At 30.9% G+C, this 11,774-nt stretch overlaps 1 protein-coding gene and 1 long non-coding RNA gene across 3 annotated transcripts; both read right to left on the bottom strand.

Moving 5' to 3' along the window:
- Positions 1-1,673: 1,673 nt before the first annotated feature.
- Positions 1,674-2,973, bottom strand: LOC122854989 (THAP domain-containing protein 5-like). Its single transcript, XM_044156060.1, has 4 exons — positions 2,788-2,973; positions 2,416-2,580; positions 2,074-2,200; positions 1,674-1,997 (listed from the first exon to the last, which is right to left on the bottom strand). Exons 2-4 carry the CDS (start codon positions 2,566-2,568, stop codon positions 1,822-1,824), a joined length of 456 nt encoding a protein of 151 aa, XP_044011995.1. The 5' UTR covers positions 2,569-2,580; positions 2,788-2,973; the 3' UTR covers positions 1,674-1,821.
- A 7,793-nt stretch (positions 2,974-10,766) lies between these two features.
- LOC122854992 lies at positions 10,767-11,722 on the bottom strand. 2 transcript variants are annotated; one of them, XR_006374026.1, is made up of 3 exons: positions 11,445-11,722; positions 11,210-11,363; positions 10,767-11,133 (listed from the first exon to the last, which is right to left on the bottom strand). It is a non-coding gene; the product is annotated as an uncharacterized LOC122854992 (long non-coding RNA). The 2 variants fall into 2 exon arrangements; XR_006374025.1 differs by having other exon boundaries at positions 11,214-11,363; positions 11,445-11,679.
- Between the last annotated feature and the right edge of the window lie 52 nt (positions 11,723-11,774).

Genomic DNA, 11,774 nt, shown 5'->3' on the forward strand with positions numbered 1-11,774 from the left:
CTTGTAAAATTTTTTTTATATAGATTTTACATACAAAAGCTTCACAAGCGCCGCCAGTGGAGGAAAAAAGCCCTAAATTATAATGCCCTGCACCCGCACCCGTATTCAGAGGATGTTCTCATTAGGGCTTTTTTTTCCGATGGCGGCGCTTGTGAACTTTTTATATAGATTTTACATAGAAAAGCTTCACAAGCGCCACCATCGGAAAAAAAACGCCCTAATGAGAACATCCTCTGAATACGGGTGCTGCAGTCCAATTCACAGGGCATTACTATTTAGGGCTTTTTTTCACCACTCACGGCGCTTGTGAAGCTTTTGTATGTAAAATCTATATAAAAAAAATTTTTACAAGCGCCATCAGCGGTAAAAAAAAGCCCTAAATTATAAAAAATTTGCCCTGTGACTATCCGTACTAGAGGGGATGTTATTAGTTTGATGGTGGCGCTTGTGAAGCTTTTCTATGTAAAACCTATATAAAAACTTCACAAGCGCCGCCATCGGAAAAAAAAGCCCTGATGAGAACATTCTCTGAATACGGGTGCTGTGAATTGGACTGCAGGGATGGAATGTTTTTTTGTTTTTACCTTGAAAGGGTGGAGTGCATTTCTTTAATAGAAATTTTTTTTTCGCTCAGCACCCGCAGTCCGATTCACAGGGCATTACAATTTAGGGCTTTTTTCCTCCACTGGCGGTGCTTGTGGAGCTCTTGTATTAGAGTGGGTATAAGTAGAGTGGGGTGCGTTCCGTGGCTATCCAGTCCGTACGAACTCGTGGTGCCAATAGCCGTCTGGTTTTTGATTGGTCCGCCATTTCCTGCTTTTTGTATAACTAATATATATTGAATTATATCAACAAATAAACACAGCTATATTAATAACTTATTTTAATCATATTCAAATTATATTTATAAAAACTTATTTGAATTTAACTGATATAAATATACCTATATATTCTGATATTATATATATAGTATGGTTATAATTATTAAATTTATATATTATTATAATTTCAATATAAATATGATAGAAATATAGATATTTGAAGAGGCAAAACACTACAGATAAAGTGACAAATAATATTTTTATTTTTATTAATTGATTTTATCGTTGTCAATTCCAACCATTTTACATAATTAAAAAAAAATTTACGTTGGTATTGAATACTCAAAATTTATATATGTACAATTAAAAGTTGTGCAATAATATATGTACAATTATTATTTTTCAGCAAATTTACTTGAAGCTAGAGGTTTTTTTTCCTGTGCCTTTTTTTTTACTCTTCAAATATGCCATATTTATATCCAACAATAGTGCAAGTTCTGGAGGTGGTTCCTGGTATATTCTATTTTTCTGAAACAAAATATTATTTTATAGTGACATGTGCATTTTTAAATTTAACAAAACACAAAACATTTACATGACATAAATTTTATTTATTATATAATAGAATCAACTTATGTGAGAATACAAAATTAGAATTTAACATATGAAGCAACATATATTTGAGAAACGTTTTATAGATAATAAAATAAAGTCTTTAGTTATAAAAGTTATTTAACTCTGACATGCATAGCCATAGTTTTGCTATTGTAATAATTTTTCTGTAAAGTAATTTTTTTAGAATTAATTTCAAGTCGAAATATTGCAAAACGATTAAATATTTTTTTTTGCAAATCATGACATGTAGGAAAATCACATGGTAAACATTTGAACTGATTGACAAGTAAATTTTTTAAATTTTTTTGGTTGTGAAACAAATTTTTACAAGTATAATATCTAAATATTTTTTCCATTTGTACGAATAACACTAGTATTTTTTGGTTTATAAAAAATAAGGTCCTGCTACTGTAACAACGAACTCTATGCTTTCATCATCACTATGAGTACTCTCACTGTATTTTTGAATAACAATATCATCAGGTGAATCTCCATGAATCGTTATTATTTGTTGTTCCAGCTCTAGTGATGATGATGATGATGATGGTACTGGACTTTCATCTGAATGAATATTAATAAATTTATAAAACAACTGAATAAATTATTTTTAAAAAATATAATTTTTAACAACCCTTACTTGTTTTCTTCAAGTCATATTTAACTTGAGTAACTAAATCACCAAAAATTGTTGGAACAGCAGTTTTTTTCAGTTTTTTTGTTCCATCAACACGTACTTTTTCCCACATGTCTGAGGTGAAGTGGTACTAAAAAATTATTAAGTTAATTGTAGTTTTAAATTTTGTATTTATAGTTATATTATGCTGATGATAATTACTTTTATTTAATTATTCTAAACAATTTATATTTGATCAACAAATACTTATAATGAGGTTATGTTGACAAGACAGTAAGTAATATCATATATAATTAGCTTTGAAAAATTATTCACTTAAATAATAAATAATTATAATATTTTTACCTCACAAATAAACGATTGCTTATTGAGTTTTGTAATATCTAGACCAGCATTTTTTACCCACTGTGCTTGTCTACTTTTATCCTTTGGAAGCATGTTCATTTTTACATGATACCTTGTGTTATTCTTAAATCCTGGTACAGCACAATATCCCATCTCACCAAATACCTGTTACATATATTAAAAATAAATCAATAAGTTCCTACTCAATACTAAATTTATTAATAAATAACAAATATTGACACATTTTTGTAATATAAAAAAAAAACTGTATTTCAATTGTATAATTGAAATTAAATAATAACAACAAATACAATTTTACTACACGTCTCATACTTTGTTGAACTATATTTATAAAATTAATTATATACTCACTGTAATCTATCACTTTTTTAAAATTAAAATCAATTTGTTCATACTGCTTGCAGACTTTTATTTACTCTGTGTCACTTTATTTATTACAACAAACATTAATAATATTCATAACCAGACCACCAGACGCTATGTTTGGTGCAGAGGGCACTAAATGTTTCCGTAAAATATACGTCACTTCTGGGCAGCTTTTCGCTGTTGGCACCACTCTACTTATACCCACTCTATCTTGTATGTGAAATCCAGTGATGGGTAAATGGTCGATTTTTGAGGTTTCTTACACTTACAGTAAGATACTGTAAGATACTGTAAGAAACTGTAAGATACCTGAGACGCCATTTTTGAACAGTCTTACCGACTGTCGACTCGACAATTAGCTGTCATTGCTCGATATATGTTGGTACAAGTATTTTATTTGTTAAATAAATATATAAGATATCAAGTAGCCAACGATATGGCACTGCGGTTAAGGTTCGAGCTTTGTGACAGGGAGGTCACGGGTTCGAACCCGACCACCGACGCCATGTATCGAGTGGTAGGCGCAAGCCGGCTGTACTGCCCAGGGGTGCGTTCCGTAGGGGGACCGCGGTCCTTTTTGGCCATAATCAGAGTGGATCCATAAAAATTAAAAATCTCCCTAGGAATCCCTAAAAAATAACCAGTCTCATGTATACTTTTTTTTACACCTTTCTATGTATGTATTGTTAATGTTGTGGATGTGGTGCTTACTGAATTTTGTACTGAATAAAATTATTAAAACAATGAATTTGTTAATAACAGTCAACAAAATGAAAAGAAAAATTCCACTTCAAACACATTATCTATTGACTGATGTAGGTAGTAATTGTTGTTTTTGTTGAAAATGAACAGCAACATCAGCCAGTTTGAGATCTTGAAAGATAACAAAAATATAAGTGCTGTCCTAACCTTACATTTGAGTTATGATAGGTTTTGAAGCATTAACTTTGAAAAGAAATACAATTTACAGGCTAAATAATTGAGATAACAACAATATACACCTACTATTTTAATTGACAATTTTTTTTTTGATGCCAAATTATTTTTTTCTTTATAATACGTTAATCATATTTTTCGGTGTTTACGTTTGCTTATGTTTGTTTACGTTTTCTAATACATAGCAGTGCTGACACTACAACGAAATTAAATCCACCATGATAAATCACGCTTATTTTTGGTAGACCGCGGTCCTCTACGGAACGCACCCCAGGTTTTTCATGGTTTCCCTGCACCCGTATTCAGAGGATGTTCTCATTAGGGCTTTTTTTTCCGATGGCGGCGCTTGTGAACTTTTTATATAGATTTTACATAGAAAAACTTCACAAGCGCCACCATCGGAAAAAAAACGCCCTAAAGAGAACATCCTCTGAATACGGGTGCTGGGCTATAACATTACATTTTAGAGCTTTTTTCCTCTACTGGTGGCGCTTGTATAGATTTCACATAAAAAAGCTGTACAAGCGCCGCCAGTGGAGGAAAAAAGCCCTAAATTGTAATGCCCTGTGAATTGGACTGCACCCGTATTCAGAAGATGTTCTCATTAGGGCTTTTTTTTCCGATGGCGGCGCTTGTGAACTTTTTATATAGATTTTACATGGAAAAGCTTCACAAGCGCCACCATCGGAAAAAAACGCCCTAATGAGAACATTCTCTGAATACGGGTGCTGCTGGATGTGGTGCAATGTGGTGTGTAGTGGTGTGAGCATGGTAGAAATATACAGGTAGGTCCATGCGCATACGTTTTTTTAAGCCAATAAGAAGTGCGGCCCCTACGTCGCCATATTGGCTAAATTGGCGCGATTTTATTTGAATCATAATTTGAAGTACATATCAAAGATGGTCTCAATAAAAAATTGAAATAATAAAGACACATAAACAAGTGATTAATTCTATAAAAATAAAAAATAAAATTCATATCTAACTTTGTTACATATTTTTTTTAACTTTTTTTTCTTATTTCTTTTTTTTTATCTTCTATAATTTTCTCATTCAAAACTCTAAGTCAAATGTACGTACAAGTATGTACCAAACATTGTATTGCATTCAGTGCAATATTTATATTGTTTTTTTCATCTATACTTCTAGTTTGTTAACTAAATATGTAAAAATTCCTTTTATTTTTCCTAATTGTTTTTTGTGAAAAAGTAAAAATTTAACTTCTAATTGTTATGACACATTTATAAATATGTATAATTATTAAACAATATTTTTAAAGTTTTTAATTATGGTTAATGTAAATTTTAAACATGTTCTGCATTAATTAATAACAGTATAATAATAATAGTATGACGGGCACACAAATTTACACACATACAAACAAGATGGGTAATAATAATAATATGACGGGCACACAGATATACACACATGTAGACAAGATGGCTACTTAGAGTTTTGCGCAGTAGAATTTATTTTCGTCCGAAGAACGGACATACCTGTATATTTCTACCAGTGATGGGTAAATGGTCGTTTTTTGAGGTTTCTTACACTTACAGTAAGATACCTGAGACGCCATTTTTGAAAAACCTTACCGACTGTCGACTCGACAATTAGCTGTCATTGCTCGATATATGTTGGTATATATATTTTATTTGTTAAATAAATATATAAGATATCAACGAGAAGCAGTGGCTAAGAAAAGATGTAGCTCGGAAATTAATGTTGCCGCAAACAATTATGTTTTAAGAAAGTAATGTTGCTTGAAACAGAATTTTTTTGGCAACTGTGATTCCTTAGCTACATCTTTTCCTTAGCTACTGCTTTCCTTGGACAGGTTTATTTATTAAATAAATAATATACATGTAATTTTATTTGGAATAAATAAAAATGTTCAAGGGAAAGCAGTAGCCAAGGAAAAGATGTAGCTAAGGAATTAAGGTTGCCAAAGAATTATACTTTAAGCAACATTATTTCCTTGAAACATAATTCTTTGGCAACCTCAATTCCTTAGCTACATCTTTTCCCTAGCTACTGCTTTTCCTTGGACATTTGTATTTTTAAAAAATAAATTTACATGTATTTTATTCATAAAATAAATAAAAATGTCCAAGGAAAAGCAGTAGCTAAGGAATTGAGGTTGCCAAAAAATTATATTTTAAGCAACATTATTTCCTTGAAACATAATTCTTTGGCAACCTCAATTCCTTAGCTACATCTTTTCCTCAGCTACTGCTTTTCCTTGGACATTTGTATTTTTAAAAAATAAATTTACATGTATTTTATTCATAAAATAAATAAAAATGTTCAGAGAAGCAGTAGCTGAAAGATGCGTGGCTAAGGAATTACAGTTGCTCAAAAAATAATTCCTTATACCCACTGCAGCAACTGTAATTCCTTAGCTCCATCTTTTCCTTAGCTACTGCTTGTTCTTGGGGTTTTTATTTATTTAATAAATAAATGACATGTATTTATCGAATAAAAAAAAAATTGTGGTATGAAGGTTCCACTAAAAAATCAGATGAGGCGCTGGGAACGCAGTGTAAGATACCTCGATGTATGAAACCAATGATGTAAGATACAGTATCTTACATGGTATCTTACCCATGTAAGATACCGAGGTGTCTTACCTACCCAACACTGACTTTTCTACGGCTTGCGGCCCGGAGCGCTAGTTTCGGTTACACCGTTCAGCACCCGTATTCAGAGGATGTTTTCATTAGGGCGTTTTTTTCCGATGGTGGCGCTTGTGAAGCTTTTCTATGTAAAATCTATATAAAAAGTTCACAAGCGCCGCCATCGGAAAAAAAAGCCCTAATGAGAACATCCTCTGAATACGGGTGCAGGGCGAACATCCGAAAAATAAAGTCTCTTTAAGCTCATTTAGTCCGTAATAGGGATATTGAATGTCGGTAAATATCCAGTTGGCACTATGTCCGACTTGAATACTTTACGTAAATCGACTTTTCCTAGTTACATATTAAACTATTTTGCTTTTATCCGATATAATGTTATGCCACAAGATGAATGATAAATAAGATATATTTATTATGTCTAAGAGTTATAATTTTCGATGATATATTTTTTTTTATTTTCTCATATTTTGTAATAATAAATTTATGACACTATGTATTTCTATTAATTAGCATATTTTAATTTTTTAATTTTTTAAATTCATGTTATTACGATATTTATCATAATATATGAGTCACCTTTTAACGAAAAATAATGTTCAATAATTATACCGAATACGATAAAAATCACTAGTAATTTTTTACGAGTTTGTGTCTATGAGTTTGTGTCTATTCATCGTCTGAAAAAAAATCCGTCTTATATTTATATGTAGAAATAGATTACAGACAACAAATAATCAACGGTAAAATCTATCGTAAAAAAATTGGTTCATCTTTATACATAGAGTACTCTTATTATCAAATTCCGCTAGTACGAATGAGCCAAAAACGATTTTAATCAAATGTATATATAGCTATCTCTACTTTTCTATATTAAAATTAATGTCCGTTTAATTGATATAGCCGAATAATAATCTATGTATATTATTTTACAACCTCTTTCTGTTTTCAGATTCAATCAGCTAAGCCGATTAATAGCTTTCTGAAGTTGTATTTTTATTGTCTAATCATATATTCATTTGTTCTATATTTTTCGCAATGTATTTTCTCCGTTCGAATATATTAACCATTATAGAGTTTCTGAAATTTAATAAAACCCTAGTGATGATTCCATCATAATTATGTAACACTAGATTTTTACAATGCTCAGATTTGCATTTGTTATTAAAACGAAATACTAGAAATCCTGATTCATCCGCAAAATTAATCGATGAATAGGGCCCTGTTTTACTAACTCTTTTGGCACAAGATGGCGACACCATTCAAATTTATTTGAAATTTATAGACATAACCTCAAAATATGTTGTCAAAATACATACATCAATGTTGTTATTGTTGTTGTTGTTTTTTTTTTTTTATAGTTACATCATTTATAACATCAAAAATTTTTTATTTACAATTTAAGGCTATGTATAATAATAATAACAACAACAACAATAATAATAATAATGATAATAATAATAATAATAATCGTAGAAAAACTGTACGCCTAAAATTTCTGCCTTATCGACGGTATTTTTTGGGTGATAAATTATACGGCGGATGAATCAGGATTTTCACATTTTGGATTTTGTAGAGAACCGTTTAATTAAAAACCATTATTTACATAGTTGTATTAACGTTGCATGCACACAAGCGGTCAATAATCTGATTATATTATTTTCACTTTTGACTATTGTTTATTCTTAAGATTGAAAACTTTAACGACTCAGGGTGACAGATGATTTTCACTGTCGTATGACTATGAAATTGGTGTAACAATACAATAGGCCTAAGGTACAATTATACGATGCTTAAAAAGTTCCATAGCATTTTTATAGAATTGTTTATTCGGATTAACTTTTTTTGATTGTGCACAAAAATAACAGCTTCCTATTTTCGAAAATTGGTGTAGAAATAGAATATTAATTTTATTGAAACAATATTTGCGGACACATAACTATTTGGTTGTTAAGTGCAAATTCAGAATTCTATTTTATTATCGTTTATAAAGTGGCATTTAATTCTTTATCAATATTTATTAAAATGATAAAAAGTTGTAGAATAAAATTCGCTTTTATCACCAACTCGTATTAAGAGAATCAAAAGTTTAGTGTGATAATATCATATATTTTCCAAATATATGAACAAAAAAAAATTATACTTTTATTTAATAATATTTTTAGTAAATATTATCAACTCACATGAAACATAATTTTTTTTTAGTAGAATTCAGTAAACGGCAAAAAAATGTTTATCATTTTCAATATAATGCAAACAACAATATTCGAAATCTCTAAATTCGTCCTAATCTAATTTATGAATGATAAAAAGAGGCCAAAAACATAAGGCCATTTTTTAAAGCCATTTTTAAGAAGCCAAAAAAAAAAAAATAAGGCCATTTTTTGAGGCCATTTTTAAGAGGCCAAAAATATAAGGCCATTTTAAAGGGCCATTTTTAAGAGGCCAAAAAAAAGGCCATTTTTTGAGGCCATTTTTTCCATGTACGAGGTTCAGATCGTCTTTTTTTTAAACTATATTTCACCATGTTGCCATGGTATTTACGGCAAGCTGAAATAACAGACGAACTTCCCGGCTCTGATGATAATTATAAACGTTAATTAATAATTTCTATTTTTAAGAGTTCAGCCCAACTTAAGAAAAGTTCATTTACGAAGCTTACACTTCAGAATTTGGAAAGATCCGCTAGTCGGCTAAAACATTACGGCGGCAACTTGTTCTAGCTCACAATAGATGGAATCGCAATACTATGTCAGAAAGACTTTTATGTTACGGCAGTGGGAATAATGTGTGAATTTCCAAAGCGTAAGAGGGGTAGTGCGCTTTTTGGAAATTCACACATTATTACCACTGTCCCTAGTAACATAAAATATCATTACTGCCCAATCAGAGTCCCGCTCATAATCTCATTTGGGGCACTCGCCAAGGCTCGTGCTTGCCCCTCCAAATTCGTTGAGAGCACACTCTCTGAGTGGGCACTTGTAACGAAATATACTATTTCATTTACGGTGTTCAAGAAGACTAGAAACCTCTAGTCTTCTTGACGGTGTTTTCTGATTCCCGAGGATTGAGACATGGTCCTGCAGGCCGCAAGCCATTAAAGTGGGTATACCCACTCTACAAGGGGTGCATTCCTTTAATAAAAAATTTTTTTTCGTTTTGCAATTTCGCCCTGTAATACCGGCCAAAATTTTATAGGAAAAAGCTGTTTCGTGTAGTGGCAGTACTGGCACATGACATTATTTTTTTTGGCTTCCAATTATTAGATGGATAACTGTTCAATGTTTATATCAAACTGAAATAAATAGAAAATTGACTTGTTGTGATTGTTTGTTATTGTCACATAGGCCGTACCACACATTATCGTAAACTGTAAAGCCTGGAATATTGCATAGAGAAATTTATCACTTTTGTCGTTGTTTCTTTTTCTAGTTTTTAGTCGGTAATACAGGGCAAAATTGCAAAACGAAAAAAAAATTTTTATTAAAGGAATGCACCCAAGCCATTTCTACCAAGGTCTGTAGATTAATAGACGGCTGGGATAAGGGGAGCGTTCCGTGGCTATCCAGTCCGTACGAACTTCAAAATGGCGGATTTTGGAAATATTTTGATCCTTTGTTGTGGTAGATCTGATTTTTTTCATTTGAAAATATCTGATCAAATTTGACGTTAGCCAATTTATTCGACAGATTTAAAATAATTAAATAGAAACTCTGTCAACTTAAACCTGAAAAAATACTAATACTTAATATTTCAAGTTATTATAAATCTCTGGCCTTCTCTTTGGCTATAGTGATGTATCATAGTAACTTTTAACATTATTAGAATTTTCATTTTTTTCGTCGCCATTTTGAAGTTCGTACGGACTGGATAGCCACGGAACGCACCCAAGGTCGTCGCACAAGCATCAAACATGGCCGACTTTTAGGCGCGCATTATTTAAACCATCTTTATAGCTTATATCTGGTCTATTACAGAAACAGTATACAACAAGAAGTTAACACTTAATTTTTTTCAATTAATAATTAATTAAATATTCTGAAAAATTGACAAAGTTATCAGACAGTTTAATATAAATAGTTGTAAAAAAGTGAAACAAAAGTTACTCGAATAATATAATTTTTTCTTTTTCAATATAAAAATAAAATAGTCGAATACAATTTTTTATCTGACAACAAAATATATTTTTCTGGCTTTAGTAGGCTTTTGCCTGTCGCATACTATAAATAAGTGAATAAAATAACTCAATTAAAAGGTTTTTTAAAAATGGACAATTTTCCGAATACATTAAGAAGCTTGTTAAACTTGTTTTTAATTTTTTCTCGTTGTCTTTCTGACAGTATCCTTTTTTCTTATTCAACTCGTAATTTGCAGTCTAAACTAATATTTATTTTTTTCAAGCTTTCTACTTCCTAGTTTAAACTCGAAATTTCGTGGTGATAAAGACAATGTTGATTTTGAAGCATGAAATTAAATTTAATAACTCCTTCATTATATTTTTTTATTATTTCTGCTTGTAATTCATCAGCAAGAATTGATACTAAATGATCCTTATCCGAGTTTACTAGTGGCAATTCAATCTGCTGCTCATCACTTGGTAAACATTTGGTATTATTAGACTTTAGTAACTTGAATAAACTCTTTTTGTTGTCAGTGGTATATTCATCGATAATTACATCAAGCAATGGTCTGAAAAAAGATTTACCTAAGTTTATTGTTGACAACTGCTTCAGTGATTCAAATGAAGTCCAACTAACATCATGTACTAAAAAAAAATAACTATTAATATTTTTTTATCAAGACAACTTTAATATAAGTTAAAATTCAATGTTTATTCTTACTCACGTCACTTGTATTTTGGTGAATTTTACTTAAAAAATCTATCAAAACATCACCAAACAAAGTTGGTACTGCATTTGGTTTTAATTTTTTTTGAGCCATCCTGACGATGTTGTTCATATTGAGATTCATTATGTTGGATCTTTATAAATATATCTGTAAATATCAATATTTTTTAACTAGTAAACTAATAATTTTGATCAGGAAAAAGAAAATCATGTGAAGAAATAATCTTACCTCACATAACGTTGAGCTTGGTTTTATTTGGCTCACACCAGCACCAGTAGATCATTTTCGACGACAATCTGAATCTCTGGGGGAAGCAACCGATCGCACAACATTGACGTATAATATTTATTCAATAAATAAATGATTAAATTTTGATGTTGAAATTTTTTTGACATGCCATACACTGTTTGTTTACATTGTGTGGTGAACATTAGGAGTGGGGAATAGCATCAAACATGGCTGACCGCGCATGCGCACTGAGTCATGCGACGACCTTATCCCAGCCGTCTATTAATCTACAGACCTTGATTTCTACCATGGGCGTGAGTGAGTTTAATA

Source organism: Aphidius gifuensis, linkage group LG4 (genome assembly GCF_014905175.1).
Source record: "Aphidius gifuensis isolate YNYX2018 linkage group LG4, ASM1490517v1, whole genome shotgun sequence".
Classification (NCBI taxonomy): domain Eukaryota; kingdom Metazoa; phylum Arthropoda; class Insecta; order Hymenoptera; family Braconidae; genus Aphidius; species Aphidius gifuensis.

Coding starts and splice junctions, on each gene's coding strand:
- LOC122854989 (XM_044156060.1), bottom strand. CDS start 2,568: ATGGGATATTGTGCTGTACCAGGATTTAAGAATAACACAAGGTATCAT. Junction 2,201..2,415: donor AGCAATCGTTTATTTGTGAG/GTAAAAATATTA, acceptor ATAATTTTTTAG/TACCACTTCACCTCAGACAT. Junction 1,998..2,073: donor ATATGACTTGAAGAAAACAA/GTAAGGGTTGTT, acceptor ATATTCATTCAG/ATGAAAGTCCAGTACCATCA.